Source organism: Montipora foliosa, chromosome 11 (assembly GCF_036669935.1).
Source record: "Montipora foliosa isolate CH-2021 chromosome 11, ASM3666993v2, whole genome shotgun sequence".
In the NCBI taxonomy this organism is placed as follows: Eukaryota; Metazoa; Cnidaria; class Anthozoa; order Scleractinia; family Acroporidae; genus Montipora; species Montipora foliosa.
The window spans coordinates 32,690,780-32,712,262 of NC_090879.1; the positions used below are offsets into that span (position 1 = coordinate 32,690,780).

Consider the following 21,483-nt stretch of genomic DNA (forward strand, 5'->3'; position numbering starts at 1 on the left):
TGACGCACGCCGATCATATGTGGTAGTTGAACGTTCCGTTTGACCTCGAATGGTTTCTTTTCCCGCGCGTCTTATTACCGCAAAGATATAATGAATATCTTACTAACCTCGTTTTCTCTATCTGTACCATAAGTTACGGATCCTTGATTTTCCCTTCAAGTAACTACGATCTTGGAAAAACTCGTTTGGAAAATAGGACGCATCACTGTAAATGCTAATTAATTTCCTAATTAATTTGTCTGTGGGATTAAAGACTTAATTCTCCTTACAGTTTACCCCCTCCCCCTAATCCAATGTTGGTTTAGAAACGGCCAATGGCTTGCACGTATTTTGGACAATATGAACATTGGTATTGAGGAGAACAGATGACTATGTTTGTGAGTGCATGTCAAATTATGTTTAAGCAGGAATCTTTCCCGAGCGTTTTGTCAAAGATTGTAGGTTGCCATGCCGCGCCAAGGGGCGGGGCCTCGTCTTTACCATAATAGTATCAAATGAGAAGGGAACAGGGATGGCCCAGTGATGAAAGCACTCGCCTCCCAACAACATGGCTTCACGTGTGGGTTAAGTTACTTTGTTAGTTCTCTACTCTGCTCCTCCGGCTTTCAAATTTCCTCAAAAAAATAAACTTGTTGATTTTATGTAGGGCGCATTCTTTTGGGGCTATTCCAGTTGTTTTTATTCCGGTTTACGAAGAACAGAATGCACGGAATACCAATTCCCAAAAAGAACGCATCTGCGAAACTTGTTCCAAAAGAACACGATTACCGTCTATTCGGTGTATTTCCATTCCGGAATGGTCCCAAAAGAACGCGCCCCTAATTTGATTTCTGTACTGTGTCCCAAATTAGTGCTCCAGCGTTTAATGCAGTCGACACTTGAATAAAGTTTCTCTTTATTATTATTATTATTATTATTACTATTATCATTATCATTATCATTATCATTATCATTATCATTATCATTATTGTTATTATTATTAAACGTTTAGAAATTGTCGAACTAAAGTAGAGTCCAGACTACTGTATGCGCTGGATCGAAGGCCCTTCTCACCTTCCACGGAACACCTGTTTTCTGGAGTAAACAAGCTTCTTTCACAATCTCGCCTATTCCTAAACCGGAAGAGAATTATAAAGTTCTTGCGGTATTCACCCGATTCTTTGGGCCCGATTTGTTAGCTATCTGTGACGCGTCTGAACACAGACTTGTAATCGGAGCCCGGTGATCAAAAACTATAAAATTCACGATATTGTTAGGCATAGTTTGGTAAATGTAGTTCTGAAACGGATTTTTGTTTCTAATTCCAACGTTTCCACAACCAAAGCGATAATTTTCAGAGGTGAAATACAGCAGTAAAAGTTTTAAAAAATTTAGCAACTTTCTTTTTTCATTTTAGATGCGCTGGTATACTTGATTTCCAATTCCCCAAAAACCAGGCTGTAATGTTACGTCAGTATAAAGGAACTTTAGATTGGAACACTAAACTATTTGCCATCCCATCTCCCCTTCCTGGCGTTTAATGGGTGTAATATTTCTAGCCATTAACATTATGGGACTCAGTACGAGCGCGAAAGAAAATCCTAGGAACTGAGAGGATACACATTCAGTTCAGAAAGTGACAGCCCATACACTTGACACTTGGAGTGCGTTCGATTGACCCTATTCCAGAATAAGAATACGCGGAGTGATGATTTAAAACGGTACGTCTGGTGTTTTGAAGCAACAAGGATGATAAAGATATGTTTAAAATAGCATTTTAGCCGGTGTTTGACAATTTTAATGTGAATCTCCGTAAAAACGAACAATTTCTGACTTCTATTCCATGTATTCCTATTCCGGAATGAGGTCAATCAAACGCACCCTTAATTATTACTAATTCGAACATTGAAGCAAAACATGTGATACTCAACTAACTTCACTTTTCTTGCTTAACACTATATTTCTGCAATCTTCATTTTTAGAATAAGTAAAAGGAAAGTGATCATCATTGCAGTTGTGGTGGCTGTGGTAGTGCTAGCCCTCATCATTGCGTTAGTGCTCATTTTAACCAAAGAAAAGCCAGCCCCAACTCCGCAACCTACGATAAAGCTTCCTCCGACTGGACCCCCCGGAACTGACGGCCCGCAACCTACGATAAAGCTTCCTCCGACTGGACCCCCCGGAGCTGACGGCCCGTACCAGCACGCTGTAGTTGCGTCCGATGCAGGACCATGTTCGGAAATAGGTCGGGAAATCTTAAAAAAAGGGGGGACAGCTGTGGATTCAGCTATTGCCGCCCTGTTTTGCATCGGAGTTTACAATATGCATTCGGCTGGCATCGGTGGTGGGGGATTTATGGTGGTGTACAATAAAAGTACGAATTTCGTGGAGGTGATAGATTTTCGAGAAGAGGCACCTGGCAAGGCCAATAGAACAATGTTCGTTGGAGGCAAAATGAATTCAAGAGTTGGTGAGTTACGAAGAATTGTGTTTACTTACGTTTCCTTTTAAAAAGACCCTCCACTAAGACAAGAAAAAACTTTAACCTCAGAACATAACAATAAACATTGTTTCCAGTTTTCCTGATGAAAGCGTTTGTATCAGCAATAAATAAAATTCCAAAACGCCTGTTTTGGTTTTCAAATTTCCCGGGCGCCGCCATCTTGAATAATACTGACCTGTCGTGGTTGCCCTGTTTTTCAAACAATACGGCAACCACGACACGTCGCAATTATTCAAGATAGTGGCGCCCGTCCGTAAGTTCAATTTTCCGTGTAAGCGAGTTCGCGAAATGTCGCTCAGCTGGAACCTGCGTTTTTTGGCGGGAACTTGGTTGCATGGCAAGCGTACCGCATTTGACACTGCATTTTAGTGAAACTAGCAAACATTTTGAAGACATCGAAGATACAAGCAAAGTATTTTTTCAATATGTCGTACAACGGGGAAAGAAGAGAAAGCGAGCGACAAAACAGTAAGCAGAAGACGAGTAAATTACGTCATGCTCAACGCGAAAGAGAGCGACTGAGAGCACGAGAAAACAGGCGAAATGTCAGTGATAAACAACGAGACACGTGACGAGCAGAGCAAGACTGAATCATGTTGACGAAGAATGGTGAAAGAGCAGGAAAGAGCAAAGGAAAATAGACTAATTTATAGTAATGAGCAGGCCGGACTGTTCCATCGGGAAGGAGACTAGTTATAAAATTATCTGAAAACAAAAACATAAATCAATAATAATTGAGGAGTTCCGCTTTTAGGCTTGCCTAAATTTATTATGTTATCCTGTTAAAACAGGTGCGACAGCTTCGGGAGTGCCTGGCGAAGTTAAAGGATTTCACGAAGCCTGGAAAAAGTATGGCAAAATGGCGTGGAAGGATCTGGTGCAGCCTTCCATTGACATGGCCAAGAACGGATTTCCATTCGGCTACTCGGCTCATTATGCGGCTACGCGAAAGAGTGTTAAGCCACTACTTAAAAATAATCCTGGTTTTAGGTAAGTTTTTATTTTGAAAAGGGTTTAGTCTTTTAAGGTAATGTTAGGCTTCATCCACGCATGTGTATCAAACCTAAGCCTTTAGCTCTGAGACACTAAATCTCAAGGTTCCCGGCCCTTTACTAATTTAATAACATTTTTATTGGCGATTTTTAGAGCCTTAAAGACATATGCGGAACGAAAACGTTTAAAAACGTTTTCTTTCCTCATATGTCTTTAAGGCTATACGCAGACGATATTACAGGTTATTACTCTGATGCAGTTTATTGTGAACTCTGAGCTTAGTTTCTTGTCATCCTGGTTTGATCAGAATCATCTCCTTCTTAACAATGATAAGACCCAGGCACTGCCCTTGGGGCCATGTTCGTATAAATACGACGTTGATCTTAACGGTATTAATGTAGGGACCCAAGAATTCATAAAAATTCTTGGGATTACACTGGATAAAATTAAATGTTAACCTTTAACGATCATATATCAGGGCAACTGAAGAAGGCATATGCTAAAATGATCTGCAGCGCTAAGACGCGTAAGGCGTTTTGTTCATTGCTAGCGGCAATGACTCATCCTAGTAGAGTGCTCAATTTGGACATGAAAGCCAAATCTATATATCTAACTGCAGACAGTGCCGTTTCAGTTTCTATATATTTCAAAGGTATTTAATGTTAGCACGTTCGTATTTTGAACGAGCGTTTTAGCTCACTAGACGCTATGTGGGTAAATAAACGGTTGTATTGATTGTATTGTTGTATTTTATCAAATAAAATAAACGCATATCAAATCGTAGGTTCGTTTTTTAGGTGAGTGGAAAACCGGAGTACCCGGAGAATCTAGCTGTCGGAGCAGAGTAGAGAACCAACAAACTCACGTGACGCCAATTCGCCGAAACAGGAATGATTAGAGCCTAGTCTCGTGTGAAAAAAAGAAATGAAAGGAGATTTATTAGAAAAAAAGAGACCTAATGTCAAACCCTATTTATAGGTCTCAACAATAGGCATGGCTCCGCGATGCAAACGACACTACAGAAGCTTTCATTTCGTAAATTCTACCGTGGTAGTTACATAACTTGATCAAACTACAGCTGTTTTTTTTTTTTCTTTTCAGGGAACTTCTCTTTAACGAAGACGGTGAATTGAAAAAACTGGGAGAAATGTTGCACATGCCCAAATTTGCCAGAACCTTGGAGCGAATCCGTGACAACCCAGATGATTTTTATAATGGAGACTTGGCCAGGGATGTTGTGCAGGATATTCAAGATGGTGGCGGAATTTTTACAGTGGAAGACATGAGGAACTACAGAGCCAAATTTAAGCGACCAGTGGAAGGCAAAATGGGAAATTATTCATTTTTCTCTACTCCTCCGCCCGGCAGTGGAGTAGTGCTAAGTTTGATTCTCAATATCTTAAAAGGTAAACAATACAGCTCAAAACTTTTGTTGTGTTGTACGCTCGCGTTGTCGACTAAAACTCAAATTTGGCGAGTTCACGTCGTTGCTAAGCACAGTACCGCAAAAATATGTGCTGTGCTAAAATGCGGGCCGCACGTGCAGCACGATTATTTATCCTCTTTCAACCAATGTGCCGTTGTCGTTTCCAGTAGCCGTCTTCATTTCTTGAGGGCCCACAGACGGATTTTTCGCGCGTTGCTAAGGAAGTGAAATGTTACTTGCGGTGAATGACGTCATCATATCGTGAGCTGGCCAGAAAACCTACTCACTAGCACAAATCACCGCACAAACTACTGTTTGCATCGAAGGTTTTTCCTCGCCCTTTCTCGCGCTCGCTTGCAGATCAACTGCGCATGCGTAAACGAACTGACTTCCGGTTTTAGAAAAAGCTAAATTTCCGACGGTCTTTAAATTGAATTATTTTTTTTATATGACACGTTTCACCCCCAAATACAGAATATAGCTAAGCATTGATTTTTTCAAATCATCTTTTTTGAAAATGTTCTGGGTATTTCAGTATCGTTTATCGCTTTAAAAAGAGCATTTTTCAAAATAAAAAGAAAACCATGCTTGGCTGGATGCAAAAACGAATACGAATTATCAAACCACTGATTAAAGACTCTAATTGTGTAGCACGTAGACAAATTTAGAGTTTTCTTTTATTGGTCACGTGACAATGGGCGTGGCATGACGACGTCATATTGAGGGTCATTGGTTTACAAAAGTTGGAAAATGAGCAAAATAATGCCAAATTCTCTCAAATTAAGTGAAGCTATGATCTTCGCAGTTATAAACGCAATTTTTGCAATTGACAAATTCAGGACTTCAACGGGGTTTGAACTCGTGACCTCGCGATTCCGGTGCGACGCTCTAACCAACTGAGCTATGAAGCCACTGACGTTGGGAGCTGGTCATTTGTGTGTTCTAATGATCCCGTGAGGAATGAATCAATGATGAATGATATATGAAATGAATCATATATGAACTGCCGATATGAAATCAAGTGAAGCTATGATCTTCGCAGTTATGAACGCAATTTTTGCAATTGCGTAGAGAAGCCTGAAAAATTCAGGACTTCAACGGGGTTTGAACCCGTGACCTCGCGATTCCGGTGCGACGCTCTTGATTCATTCCTCACGGGATCATTAGAACCCACAAATGACCAGCTCCCAACGTCAGTGGCTTCATAGCTCAGTTGGTTAGAGCGTCGCACCGGAATCGCGAGGTCACGGGTTCAAACCCCGTTGAAGTCCTGAATTTGTCAGGCTTCTCTACGCAATTGCAAAAATTGCTTTCATAACTGCGAAGATCATAGGTTCACTTGATTTCATATCCGCAGTTCATATACCATTCATCATTCTCTCAAATTACTTTACCATTACGTCCTTTGCAACGCACCCAAAACGCACAACAACGTGAAATCACCAATTCTTGGGTTTTGGCGACAACGTGAGCATATAACAATGAACCATTTATTTTCTATTCGTTGTCTATTTTTACTTTAAAACCTTTCGTACCCATCCAGTTACAGGATAGTTCGCTCGTATTGTACAACATGAGCAAGACGAAATAATCGCTAAATACTTGCTCTCGTTGAACTGAACCGTTCGCAATTCAGGGCCTAGGACTGGAATGAAGTGTGATTAGCGGGGCCGGATTATTTGTTTAAAAATTACATAGCATAACGCGGACTGCCTCTTGTTATCTCCTATAATAACATGGGTGACAAATTACTCCTTTAATTTTTGCGCGAAATTTAGGGCGTTAATTTATAATTTTGAATGTGAAATTACAATGTTGCCATGGCAACTTTCCCTCTAGTGCCAAAATGGCGTCCAGGTTTGAAAATTAAGGAGTAATTTGTCACCCATGATATTAATTGGTAATCACTTGTGACATACGCGTGAAATTAGGGAATAATTTCACTCGCGTTGAATCAAATAAATTATTTGAATTTGAACAAAACGCGCTTGAAATTATTCCCTAATTTCACTCGTCACTATTTGATTACCCATACTAATTCTTTGTCGGCCAGAGAAAAAAACAGATTTTTTGCAGTACGTTTCCTACAATTCGTGTTACATTTTAGGAATTTTTCCAACTATCACGTTAGACCTTTGAAACATTTTTAACATCACGCTAAACACAGTGGTTTCGTCAAGTGAAGATGTCAATACTAAAGGATTTTTCAATGAATACAAACACGTTTTTTAAAACATGAGTAAGAGTCTGGTCTCGCAAGGGCAATGACAGTTTAAAAGCTGTCATTGCCCTTGCAAGACCAGACTCTTATCAAGTGCAACTACACTTATGAGAAAAAGGTCAGGAAAGTAAGATTTCTTCCGGGCGACCACCATAAACAGGCACTTCAAAGAGATAGTTCCGTTTTCAACCTAACAAGCACGCATGATGATTCTTTCAGGTTACAACTTCACATCATCGGACCGTAATGGAACTGAAAAGTCTATCCTGACGTACCACAGGATTGTAGAGGCCTTCAAATTTGCCTACGCTTACAGAGCTTTGCTGGGAGACCAAGACTTTGCTGATGTCACTGAGGTAAGTGAGAGGTCTACCTAAAGACGGTATCTGCTGACTCCTATTCTATGCCCTCAGATATATTTCAAGGTCAGCTGTAACGTTGCCTTCATAAGACGAATTAAACAGATTGCTTTAGCACTCTAAAAGCTGTGGGGAGAATGGAACGAGTATGACGTTGTGAGATTGTTGTTTGGGTTGACGTCACCCTCGACCACTGACTCCTGCGAATCGACAGAACAATGCTGAAGCACGGTTACAAAGGAATGCTAATTTGCAACGCTATTAAATGCGAGGCTTTTAAAGCCAGAGTACCCGTAGAAAAACAAAACCCCTATGGGTAGAGTAGAGAAGCAACAAACTCAAGCCACAAATGACGCCATGTCAAACCCGGGCCACATTGGCCGGAGGCGAGGGGTCTCAGCACTGCGCCATGCCTGCCACCATCCTGCAGGTGGTTATATCTAAACTATTTGAGCTTGCAAATAGCAAATGCTTTGCTTTCTTCAAGAGAAGATCTTTTCTCGCTTGCATTTGTTTGTTTCATTGTTCCTGAAAGGACCCTTGATCGCGAGGTCTGTTACATTGTTATTAGTGATAAATTCCAATACTATCTTATAGATCGTAAAAAACATGACCGACCCAGATTTTGCAGAAGCCATACGACTTAAGATTCTGGACAACACGACCTTCTCGGATTATAAACATTACGGCGATTATTATTACAACGCCAGCCAACAGGGAACCTCGCATTTGTCAGTCATCGCAGAAAACGGCGACGCTGTTTCAGCGACCACAACGATTAACCTGTTGTAAGTATAGTTACACTAACACACTAACACACTACGACTAACACGAACACTCACACCAATACCAATACTAACACTAATACTAATACTTATATTAATATTAATACTGATACTGATACTGATACTAATACTAATACTAATACTAATACTAATACTAATACTAATACTAATACTAATACTAATACTAATACTAATACTAATACTAATACTAATACTAATACTAATACTAATACTAATACTAATACTTATACTAATACTAATAACAACAACAATATTGAGCTTTATTAATTTTAATGTCAACTGTATTTAGCGCTTAGGCACTAACTGGTGACACCGTACAGAAAACACTGAAATCATAGAGAGTCAACAAACTCAACCCACATACGACATAAAGTCAGGGAATCGAACCCGGGACACACCGGTGGGAGGCGAGGTCTATCACCTCTGCTCTATCCCTGCCTCCTTCGTGCAGGTAGTCATATCTAAACCAGTGTTTTTGTGAATGTTATTGTTTTTACCACTGCTGAAGAAGCAGCAGAGAAGAAAGATTTTGGAACAGTTTACAAGATCACTAAGCAGCTTTGTGGCAACATCACCAATCACTGCATGCCAGTAAAAGACAAGCAGTGACAGATGATAACAACAGAAAGGGAGCAAGCTGCTAGGTGGGTGCAACACTTTGAAGAAGTAGTTAACCGGCCAAACCCAGAGGAACCAGCAGATCCACCACCTTCTGAATCATATCTTGATATAGGCACTCCCCCCCCCCCCTCCCCCCCAGGCATAGCAGAGGTTCGCTTGGCAATTGAAAACATGAAAAACGGAAAAGCCCCAGGAATTGATTTACTTCAAGCTGAGCTGTTTAAAGCGGACATTAATACAGCATCTAGGTTATTAACGGACCTCTTCTCAAAGATTTGGGAACAAGAAGTTATTCCTAATGACTGGACCAAAGGCCTTATATTCACGCTTCCAAAGAAAGGCGATCTCGGCAACTGTGATAATTGGAGGGGAATTACCGTACTCTCTGTACCAAGTAAGATATTTTGCAGGTTACTGCTTAAGCGCATTGATTTAAGCAGGTTACTGCTTAAACGCTATCGATTCGACACTCAGAGAGGAACAGGCTGGGTTTAGAAGAGGACGAGGTTGTATGGATCAGCTCTTTGCTTTACGAAATATCCTGGAACAGTCTCTCGAAGGGAACACATCTCTTTGCATTAACTTTATCGATTTCCAAAAGGCATTCGATAGCGTGCACCGAGAGAGTCTATGGAAGATCCTTCAAGCATATGGATTACCACCCAAGATTATCAACGTTATATCAAGATGTTCTACGACAACTTCGAATGTAGTATCATCCTTGGAAACACCATTACAGAAGCATTTCCAGTAAAATCGGGAGTGCGCCAGGGCTGCATACTCTCGCCTCTTCTCATCCTTGTTACTATCGACTGGGTGATGCGCCAAGCAAGTTCCCTGCGCTCTCGTGGAATACAGTGGACTATCTTCTCTCACCTTCAAGACCTTGATTTTGCTGATGATATTGCCATCCTTTCTTCAACACCTACCCATCTTCAGGAGAAATCAGACGATCTCAATACAAATGCCAAGTAAACGGGACTGATCATCGGCAAAAAGAAATTCAAAATTATGTGTGTCAACTCTGACGCATCAAGGCCAATCAACATCGATGGAGAGCCGTTGGAACATACTGAAGAGTTCACTTATCTCGGGAGTGTGATCAGTACAGACAACAGTGCCCAGAAGGACATCATGGCTAGGCTTAACAAAGCCAGGTGTGCATTTAGTAGACTTAGCAGCATCCGGAAGTCTAAGCAGTAAAGCCTTCAGACTAAAGTGCGCATCTACAACAGTAACGTTAAATCTGTGCTACTATACGGCTCTGAATGCTGGAGAATTGTCAAGAGGGACATAAATAAAGTCAATGTTTTTCACAACAGCTGTCTGCGAAGGATCTGCAACATCTTCTGACCCAACAAAATTTCCAGCAATGACCTGTACCAGAAGACTGAGTGCACAAGTGCACAAGTATGGATCTTGAAATCAAGAAACGCCGGCTTAGATGGCTGAGACATGTCTTACGAATGTCGTCAGAGAGAATACCCAAGGTTGCCCTTAGGTGGACACCTGCAGGCAAAAGAAAAAGGGGAAGACCCAAAACTACCTGGAGGAAGACAGTGGAAACTGAACTTAGTGAGATGGGTTTGTCATGGGGAGAGGCACGGGCAATTGCGAAAGACAAGACCCGATGGAAAAGGGACATTGTTGCGGCCCTATGCCCCATTGGGGGCAATAATGATTAATATATATTGCTTTTACCAGCCATTCAAAGGCTTCGCCCACATTTATTGGTGATACAGAAGCGCATTTTGGATTGACCCTTAAATTATGAATCTCTTGTGTTAACTAAAGGGATCCGATCGGTCCTACAGAACCAAGGCAGATTGCACCTTATTACAATGCGACGCGCCTTACCGTGGCCACCTAAAAGTTTTTTAAAACTTATACGCCAATCAGGGTGTGCGAACGTGATTGACAGTCACCCCTCCTTGCAAAGTTCGCACGGTTGTAAGTTGAACACCGTTCAATGGGTTGTTTGAGTTGACGTACTTACACGTAGTTGTCAAATGTGAACGTTTGTTGGGTGGCCACGGTAAGGCGCGTCGCACTGTAAATAGAGATTACTCCACACTGTTAGACTGTTTTCCAAACCAATAAACTGTTCTACAATGTCCCAATGATTGCAATATGTTCTTCTTTTCATATCAGTGAAAACTACCTTTCCTGCAAAAGGAAGACGTTTCCCTCTCACGGGAACTCCGAAGTAGCCAATCACTTTTAACTTTGTGTGACGCTTGTCAGTTTCAATTTGTTTAAGATAATATTGATTTCTCTCGCCAGTTTTGGAGCAAGATATCGTTCAAACCGTACTGGCATAATATACAACAATGAAATGGACGACTTTTCAACTCCAGGTTTGTTGAACGCCTACGGCGTCCTACCATCGGAGTCTAATATGATTTATCCTGGAAAACGGCCTCAGTCTTCCACAGCGCCGACGATATTTTTGGACGACGATGGAGTGGCCCGCTTAGTTATTGGAGCTTCTGGTGGAACCAAGATAACTACTGCCATTTCCTTGGTAAGATGTTTAGGATGTTGTAAATAGTTATTCTGATCACTGAAAACTTACTATTCGTGTCTTGTAATTGTAGCTTTATCTGAGGGCAACAAAAATTTCTGGAGCCAGCGACAGAATTCATACTGTCTCATATAATTCATAAGTCTTTTCTTCCCAATGACTGCGGAGGCCTGCATTCCTCCCAACACATCTTTAATCCCAAGATCTTTTAAAACCCTACAACTAAGCAGTCATCACACTCCAACAACCCAGTACCAACGTATTTACTCCCTCTGTGTCAAATCAGTACAGCCACTCGCCACATGCCCAACCGACTCCACCTCCTTGCCACACACCCTACATTTCGCATCTACATCCTCATTCTCAATCGTTCGCAAAGCCTGCTCCTGAGCAGCAAAAACATACCCCTCTGTTCTCTTCCCCAAATACCCAGCTCGATCTAAGCCACTGCCACAACCTCTCATCAGCCACTTCAATGACGTCCCTAATAAATTATCCAAAAGAATTTTTTTGTATGCACGCCACGCACTTGGACGCCAGGAGAAAGCCATTTAGCGTTTTGAAATTAGCCTCACACAGTTTGTTAGCTTATTATCTCCTGAGTTATATAGTGCAGTTTGTTCGGAGGTCCGCGTTAACGCAAGGGTTATCAATTCAGCGGAGCAGACAAGGTCAGTTTTGCGTTTGAGCGGTTGCGAGCGCTTTCTGAAATAATAAACGTGAAAGTTAAAGACGTTTTCAAATACTTCATTTTATTACCTTTCAAGTGATATATAGTTTTCTTGGGTTTCTTTAAAAATCAACGACAACAAGAGCGATTTTTCGAAAGACACCCCTGAAGGTTGACAGTAACCTTAAGCATAGCAATTCATTCCCGGAACCAAAGACTATTTCCAAGACAAAATAACACGTCATTGTTTTCCAGCGTATGGCCTGCTTTTAAAAAAGAGCTAACCAAGGACATTTAGCTATTGTCTATTCATGTTTTGCTAGTAAACAATACACCATACAAGTCGGAGAGTTGTTAGGGCGCTTGCCTTGTGATCCGGAGATCCCTGGTTCAAGACCCGTTCTGAACACTCGTTGAATTTGATCCTGGTAGTTCAACTTCTCGGCTGCACTTGGATTCTTAACAGTTGTTGTTATTGTTCTGTTGTTTCAATGATCCTGAAAAGCCCCTATGGGGATTGGTCAAGAGGCCTCATGCATGATTACGGCGTGTGCTTAAAATTCAACACCAAGCCTCGCTTGCATAAAAATTATTTACGTCATCTGGATATGCAGTACTCTTTGCACGTGGGATTTCTTAACAAGTTTGCTCCTTTGGGATTTTGCGCATGCTAAAATATACAAGTTTGATTTTCGAATTCGGCGCTTGGGGGTGAAATTAACTAGTCAGACGTCATCACGCATGAGAGCTATTTTGCATGTATCCCCGTCCCCTTCGGCAATGCCCCAGCGACCCTTCCCCCGGTAAAAAGATAGACGTTGCATGATTTTCCCAACACTTCCCAGATGACAAACGAAACACAACAAGTTTCAAAATGTTTTTTGACCGTTCAATTCTTCTTTCAAGGTTACGATGAACTACCTTTGGTTCGGCCGAACTTTGCCACAAGCAGTGGTAGAGCCCAGGCTCCACCATCAGCTCTTGCCAATGTACATTCGCATCGATAAAGATTACCCAATCCTCTTGGCTATCCAAGGAGGATTACAGAGGCTTGGGCACGAAGTGAGGAATATCAGTGGGTATGCTGTCGTACAAGCTACAGCTAGGAACCCGGATGGCTCTCTGACGGGCAAGTCCGACCCCAGAAAAAGCGGATGGGCCGCGGGGTACTGATGAAGATTTGTGTTTTCTTTGGATATTTGGATGCCTCTGTTGATACACGCATCCTGTGTGCGCTTTTAGAAAGCTTTTCGTGTTGCAGGCTATCCAAGTGAACAGATTGCACATGGTAAAAGGGGTTATTTTTCCTTAATTGAAACAAAAGTCATTTACTCGTATTACTCATCTAACATTACAAAATGGTGCAACATTCGCTTCGCTCGCATTTTTACTTTCGACACCGTTTTATGCGTGTATTATTCTTATCTTCTCTAGGAAGAGAGTCAGCTGTATTATAAGGACTTAAGCTTCTTTAAAATCTCTTCGCTATATCTCACTATATGTGTTTGCATTATTAAGACTTAAATACTGCAGTAAAGCACAGTGACTCACAAGAGCGCAGTATGCAGTGGTTCCTCAAGAGAAAGTGTACTTTAAATGAGCCGCTTTTTTGGTTGAGTCTGGAACCCATGACCCGGAGCCTACAACTCTACTGTGTTCGTGTAACGGCGTTTTCACAGACCGATTTATGAGACTCCCACAGGAGCCCGATGACCAATTACAAGAAATTAAGCTGACGTCATAGGGTCACAGAACCGGAACTGCCTTTGTCTTTTGACCTAATTCGCGGGAAGGGCTAGTCTAAAAATAAACCTACTTGTGAAAACGCCGTTTCACAGACGCTGTATGGAAGTTGCACGCTCCAGATGGGCTCCTGGTTGAGTATTTGAGCGAATATCTCGGAAGCAATATAAACGTAGCCCTGGAAGCGGGGCTGGCGCAGTGGTGAGGCCCTCCCAGGGGTTTTGGGGAATAATAGAACATGGCTAATTTGAACTGGAGAACAGGGGAGCAATATCAAAATATTTTAGGGAAAAAGGGAACAAAAACAATTTTGACCAATTTTAGGGACCAAAAAGCTGGGAACGAGTTTGAAAGTAATTTGGGGAAACAAGGGAACCCAAGCAAATATTTAAAGGGAACAAGGATCCCCCCTGGGAGGGCCTTAGTGGTGAGAGCCCCCGCCTCCCGTGTTCGTTTGCCAGACTTGGCGTCACATGTATGTTAACTTTGTTGGTTCTCTACTCTGGGGCCCGTTTCTCGAAAGCCCCGAAAACATTTCGGGCCCGAAAAGCTATTTGCGAAACTGCCAACGCTTGTTTTAGAAAGCCGACCTTTTAACGTGTTTTCAAGGTAATAGAAAGAAAAATAACTGTGTCGTTTGACGACTTAAATCTATTCCGTTCTTGAGATACAAACGGAATTGTGACACCCGAAAATGGCCCGTAAAGTTTCGGGACTTTCGAGAAACGGGCCCCTGCTCCGAGGGGTTTTTCTCCCGGTACTCCTCCGGTTTTCCCCTCTCACCCAAAAACCAACCTTCGATCTAATATGAGTTGATTTGATTTCAGTGCTTTGCCCCTCAGTTAGTGCCTCAGCGCTAAACGAGTTAACATTTAAATAAAGTTCATTATTATTATTATTATTATTATTATTATTATTATTATTATTATTATGCAAATTGTCATCAAAAATTTAGCCTGATGAAAGTTGTCGTAATTGCGTAACGATAACTTGTACCTCTAAAAATCGACGTAACTGGCAGCGCAAACTTAACGCATTTCTAAGTTCTTTCACATAGTGTCGTTGCACGAGATTATGTAGTAACTGTAGATAGGGAAAGGACCTTTCATCAACCAGGGGCGGATTTAGGGGGGGGGGGTCCGAGGGGGCCGCGGCCCCCCTTTCAGTTCGTCGGAGATTTATTTTTTTGTCAAAATATACAATAATTTTATAATTTTATAAGCAGTCTGTTGGAGCTTTTGATTTCTTTAGCTAAAGCATGATTTTTCGCTAATAGTATGACCAAAGTTGTGCGAAAAAGCTTTCAACGTTACCGGCGTTAATATTATCCTTTTGATATGACGAAGAAGACTGGATGAGAATTCCTTGTCTACAGTCAACCTATTTTACAGAAACTGTAACAACGTAAAATCTTAATGTCTATATATATAATTATATATATTTTGGTTAGGTACAAATAGAATATCATTGTGACACGTACGTGCTTATGTGCTGTTCCATCAAATCATGAACCCTGTGTTCATTGCTGCCTTTTACACTGCCAAGCATCTTTTTTGATTCAGGGTAGGACTTAGCCGTTCGTTACAGGGTTCGACATTGGATGTTATTGAGGCATACAGGCATATTAACGTGGTGAAAGATCAGCTGGCACATATACGCATGCGCAAGGATGCAAAAACAGTGTTTGCGCATTCAGTGCATGAAAAGATTCAGAAAATGGCTAAGAAAGCAGACGTAAAGATCACCATCCTGCGCACTTGTCGTATACCGACACTTCATTCGTTTCTTCCAAGGCTGTTGTGACTTTGGAGCGAAGAGTCATAAACCATGCATCATTATAACCACAACTTATAATTTTATTCAATATGGATTCCTGATATTTTACTTTCCAGATTGCACCAGATTGCATGTAAGAGTACCCAAAATTTCACAATTTTCTGGGGGGCATGCCCCCAGACCCCCCTAGAAAGTAGCGCCGAAGGCGCTACTGAGGCGCGCTGATTAGTATTCTTGTTCGGCCCCCACTTTCAAAAAATGCTAGATCCGCCCCTGTCAACTGCTTCCAAATATCTTGTATAGGACGTTTTCCACCAACCTCTAGAGACACCAATAACAATAGAGAAATGTACAACTTCTGGTGGACGAATAAAAGGAGCTAATGAGAGATATTTTGTTTTCGTCCACCAACATGGCGCCGATGACGTCACGTGAAAATCTCCTATAAATTGCTGCCACTGCAGAAATGCCAGGCGCTTGAAAAGTACTTTATGGGCGAACGTTTTATAAAGGCGGGTACGTGGCTCTTTCTAGTTGACCTGGCGATGAAATACACGCCACGAATTTAATTGAACACTGGACTATGCTAACCACCAACTACTTTGTCTCCAAAGCTACCGTAAGCGAATCAGACATACTCTGATGCTACTCTGGTTTGAAGAAATTTGAATCTAGCCTTTTATATGCCACAGATTTGCTTGAAAAACAAGTAAATCTGATTAGCTGATGTTCTTTCAACCTGTCTTGAATATTATGGTAGTTTGGAAGACCGTCGAATGCATTTATAATTTTTTTTCCATTTTTTTTTCAAATCTGCAAGTTATTGAACAAGAAACGCAAAAAAAGAGTACAAATATTGTGCAGCTGGTTATTCCTATCGTTAGTTATTTCTGTTATTTGTAGAGTCGCAGAATTATGCAATCACACTTTTCTCGCCACGCGCGTGTCGCAAAGACTGTAAAACTTTCAAACGTTTTTTTCCATAAATTAGTTGATTCCAGTACAAGTTAAATAACGAATCGACTATAAACCGTTTTCACGTGCGGTATTAAACGCTGAGTCGTTTTATCAAAGGTCAACTGAAAGGTGGCCCAAGCTCTGTGTTGTGTTTTGAATTCAGAGAGCTTGTGTGGCGAGTTTTACTCGATACTAATCAGAAGGCTTGATAAAGGAAATAAGAACTAATGTTACACTTGCTGGTCTGTTGTCTCTTTGTAATCGTTCTTTGGCAATCTAGTGCCATTCTGTCCACTATTTCGCGAGATGTCCTCAACCGAAGATCAATCCCTAAAGGAGAGAGAAGGTAGGAAATGGCTTACCAGTCGATCGGACAATGGAACCGAAAAATTGAGCCAAAAAATGTAGCCAAAATCCTTCAATCCCCCTGAAACTCGGCGAGAGACACGTTCGAAGATTGTATCAAACATCTATTCAAGGGAATAGTATCGCTATCCACTCTTCGAAGGAAAATTTGTGCTTATTTCTTTTATTAAGCCTTCTGATTTGAATCGACTAAAACTTGCCATACAAGCTCTCTAAATACAAAACACAACACAGAGCTTGGGGTCCTGTGGTTTTACTCGTTCTTTGTAAACTTGGCAGCCATCTTACGGGCTCATAAAAATTACAGAAAACTGGTGAAGATACGGCACGTTCGAACACCTTGTAATATATATTCCATTTATAACCTAACGTGTAAAGAGATAACATTTGTCTGAACATGATAGTACTTAAAGCTGACGGGAAAAAATTACAAAAGACCTTGGGAGGCAGCGTGGTCGAGTGGTTAGGGCGTTGGGTTTGCATGCGGCTGCTCCCGGTTCAAATCCCGTTCTAACCTCTGGTTAGGATTTATTTCCGGTAGTCCCGGATTCAACCCTACCACGCTTTGTAAATAGCCAACTGGTTGCCTCCTGCCAGTTAGGGCTCTTAATAATGTTTCTGTTAACTCTTTCACATTTTTAAAAGTGGGGTGCCTGTAAACTAGCTTGATAGCTAAGTGCACTTCCACTATAAACAATTTACGTTTTTACAAAAGCATTTACATTGGTGTATTTCAGCGGAGCTCCTGCGGCTCGATAGGCCGCCGAGCGGGAGCACCATACTCATCGGAAACCATGAATTGGTTTTCTCGTGGTAATCATGGCTAGCGGGATTGCTCGTGGGCGCATACGCACGTCGTTTCCCAATAATATAATAATATCCTAATAATAATAATAATATCCTAATAATAATAATAATAATAATAATAATAATAACAATAATAATAATAATAAAATATAGATTTAACCGGGCCCAAAAGCGGAGCTCCCGGGTTATTTACTCTCGGGTTTCACATGACGTCACGGCCGCCATGTTGGTGTCCCCAAACAAAGAAACGGCAGCCATGTTGGTGTCCCGACCCAATCCTCCGGGAATTGAACTCTTTTGTTATGCAAACATTTTCTTTTTTTCATGTTGAAAAACAAGGCTGTTGATCACGTGAGTGAAACCCAAGAATTCTTACAATAAGTTAACCTAGCTGGAGCCTGCTATCCAATCAAAGCCAGTACCGCGTCAACGGTCAAGTTAAAAAACAGCTGACCTCGGTGAGCTCTAAATCAATCTCGTACCCAGAGTCCTTGGGCTTTTTGGTCAGCGGGTGAGCGCCCGGAGAGACTCTGGGATAATGGAAAAAACGTGATGTTCCGGTCCTATTGCGCATGCCCGAGTTTAACCGAAAACAGAAAATAGTACACAGTAGGAAATAAAAGGCGGGTTAAAAGTGTTCGAGAAACGAAAACTTTAGTGTTACACACCATAAAAGAAACTGGAGAAACGAACATTGCCTTGCTGTAAGGCGCGAGCGAAGATGAAACTTCTGACGCTTTCGGTAAGTGTGCATTCCATCGTGCAGAATACCATCGTGCAAGCAACGCAATCGACAAATTTGTGTGGAAATGATACCAATGTCCTCTTTTACCTCTACTACTACAATTTTGCGTTTCCGTTATTCTGAATGGCTTCGACGAGACGACCTTCCACGGATTCCTCTCTAAAAGAGATTGATGTAATGCTTTCCCACGGTACTTTTGCAACAGCAACAGTAAGCAGCTTACAGCAGCGTCGGAGAATTCCCGTGCTATAAACGGGTGCTGTTTGTTAGTCGAAACTGCGAGACATAATTCAAACCTAGAGTGGATTAGATCTAATAATCTATATCTGCGACGTCAAAGACTCAACAGTTTAAGAATGCAATGTGTGTGAACGTGGCTGAATTAAATATGCAGCACGGGAGTTTCGGGCTCTCAGACTTTTAAATTGGTGTTTTGCATATATAATAAGCTTCATGTATTATTCCACTATTACTCCATTTTACCATATTTGGTCTAGAGAATGCGCAAAACATGAGGCGGTAATACACAGGAGTGTCCCGGGACAATTCATTGCTCTTATTTTTCCTTGTCCCTGCGGAGCTGGGAAAAATACTATGCAACTCGCTGTTAAACCATCGAATAAAATGTATTTACACGTTGAAATGTTAAGCTATCGAGTAAATGACGTCACTTTCCCTAAATCCAACCCTCTGAGGTCCAATAAGCCATTTCCGAGTTCATGTCTGCCTCCTCTTCAAAGCGAGTCTAAGTGCGAAGTTTTTGTTATGAAAATTAGTTTTCATTCATATGTAAAGTAGAACTAATTACCATTACAAGAACTTCGAACTTAGACTCGCTTTGAAGAGGAGGAAGACATGAACTCGGAAATGGCCTATTGGTCACTTTTGAACGTGAGTAATGACGGACAGTCAAATCCAAAACTTACACTCAAAATAAACAGCCTTTGGATAAAAATCAAAGCTCAGAATATTGCTCTGCTGCTAGTCAGAAATACACCTTATTCCAAAATGGCCGCCATTTTAGTATTCTTTTGTTTCTTTGCAAATTGGCCCTTTTGGCCTCGCTTTCAAACTTAAAATTCAAAAAAATACTTAACATTGAAAGAGCCCAAAAGGGCCAATAGACCATTTTACAGTTGTGTGCTTAGTTACCTGGCATTTGAATGAAAGTGAGGCTGTAGTTGACCTTTCTTTGATAGAAACCTCACTGCTTTTCTTATGTTAACGATGTTTTTCTCATGGTAATTAGTAGGAATTTACATAAGAAAAGCAGTGAGGTTTCTATCAAAGAAAAGTCAACTCCAGCCTCACTTTCATTCAAAGGCCAGGTAACTAAGCACACAACTGTAAAATGGTCAATTTGCAATCAAACAAAAGGATACTAAAGTGGCGGCCATTTTGGAATAAGGCATATGGCGGACCACTAAATAGGAAAAATCCACTTAAGGATGTTCGCGCCAATTGTTTCTGCGCATCCTTACTGCGCACGCAAATTCACACGCCACGTCATACACGAGCGCACGCGCTAAGTAATAAAATGAGAGATGATAGGGAAAAAGGCCATTGCTATAGCTTTGCCTGGATTTAACGGTCTTGGACGTTCGGTGACCCCTATTTTTCTTTCCAGAAACGGATTTTATTTACAATTATCTCCACGTTGTCCAAAAATGAACAAAAAATCAATGTGGGAAGTTAAAAAAATTTCAAGATTTCTGCTCACGGGACATCAAATCCTGCCATCTTGCGGCTGCAAGGCGCGTGAAACTGTGGTCGCTAAATGCGAACTTGATCTTTAAAGAACCTCACCAGTTGACTAAATTCACTTTAGTAAGTCCACTTAAACAATATTCAGCAGAGAAGATTTCACTTCAAAGATTTAATTGCAATATATTTGGGTTTACAGACACTGGCCTTATTCGCTAACGAAGCCCGATTTTGTCCCATTTTGGGTGTTTTTCCGGGCATGATCTATCCAAAACGAAGGCGGTGACCCCCCATTTTTTTTACATTTCTGACATAACTAACTCATCATCTTACAGTGGTAAATGTTTCAGAAAAAAATCAATGTTGAAAAAATTTCGCGCGAACGTCCTTAAAATAAACAGGTATCTCTTTTAAACAAGGTTTCAAACTTGGGTCACTTAGTGTTTAGTTATAACTTTGAAATTTAAAAGAAAAAGAAGAATTGATTTTTTTGGTCATAGTAGTATTTAATGCGTACCCTGCGAGCAGTTGGTTTCTAATACGCTTCCCGAGAGAGAAACCACTGCGAGCAACCGTTTGATTTTCCATCGAACATGTGCAAAGCACGTCACACCCCACGTGATGCATTTGACATCACTTCCTCTTATTTCGCGGGAAGAAAATGGAATCACTACTCAACAGGCTCGCCCAAACGCAGCAGTTACGTAGCTGAACGTACGCGCAAGAGCCAAAACAGGTTTACTAACTAGTTTTACCGGTTCAATTTTAATTTATTCGTCCTTGGCGCTGGACGGTGGCTCGCTCAAAGAAACTAACGGTTACTTGCAGTGGCCAGGACTCGAACCCAGACCACTCGATCCGGAGTCGAACACTCTGACAGTAAGGCCACCGCGCCTCCCACTCTCTCGCGACGTACAGGAGAGACCATCTGCTCGCAGGGTATTTAACGCGGCAGCTTGAGGGGCCGTATATGATTAAGCAACCCAAATGGATGAACGCAACCGGTTGACTATCAACAAAGCCTGCACGGTGAAGATGGATTTGGAATTAGCAAAGATGGTAAGTACGCGATTTGAGCCCCTCGAGCCAATTCAACGCCCCCGCCACTGGCCACGCTGGGTCCATCCGTAAGTGAGCCGACGGACCAGATCGAAATCAACCAATCACAACGCAGGAAGTGACCTAGCAACTAGTTGACCTCAGTGAAAAACGAAAACGTGAAAATTTTAACTGTAGAATACACATAATCGGCCAACTCAATGTCGTACTTAATTCAAACCTTT

General features: G+C 41.5%; 1 protein-coding gene across 3 annotated transcripts in view; it reads left to right on the top strand.

Annotated features, from left to right (window-relative positions):
* Positions 1 to 13,655, top strand: part of LOC137975148 (glutathione hydrolase 1 proenzyme-like) — a 29,295-nt gene extending 15,640 nt beyond the window's left edge. For all 3 annotated transcript variants that reach the window (XM_068822226.1, XM_068822228.1, XM_068822227.1), the window contains exons 2-8: positions 1,962 to 2,449; positions 3,274 to 3,472; positions 4,577 to 4,881; positions 7,342 to 7,478; positions 8,079 to 8,269; positions 11,192 to 11,432; positions 13,009 to 13,655. In XM_068822226.1, the coding sequence (XP_068678327.1) occupies positions 1,962 to 2,449; positions 3,274 to 3,472; positions 4,577 to 4,881; positions 7,342 to 7,478; positions 8,079 to 8,269; positions 11,192 to 11,432; positions 13,009 to 13,275 (1,828 nt within the window). In that variant the 3' untranslated portion in view covers positions 13,276 to 13,655. The remainder of the gene's footprint in view (positions 1 to 1,961; positions 2,450 to 3,273; positions 3,473 to 4,576; positions 4,882 to 7,341; positions 7,479 to 8,078; positions 8,270 to 11,191; positions 11,433 to 13,008) is intronic.
* Positions 13,656 to 21,483: the final 7,828 nt, after the last annotated feature.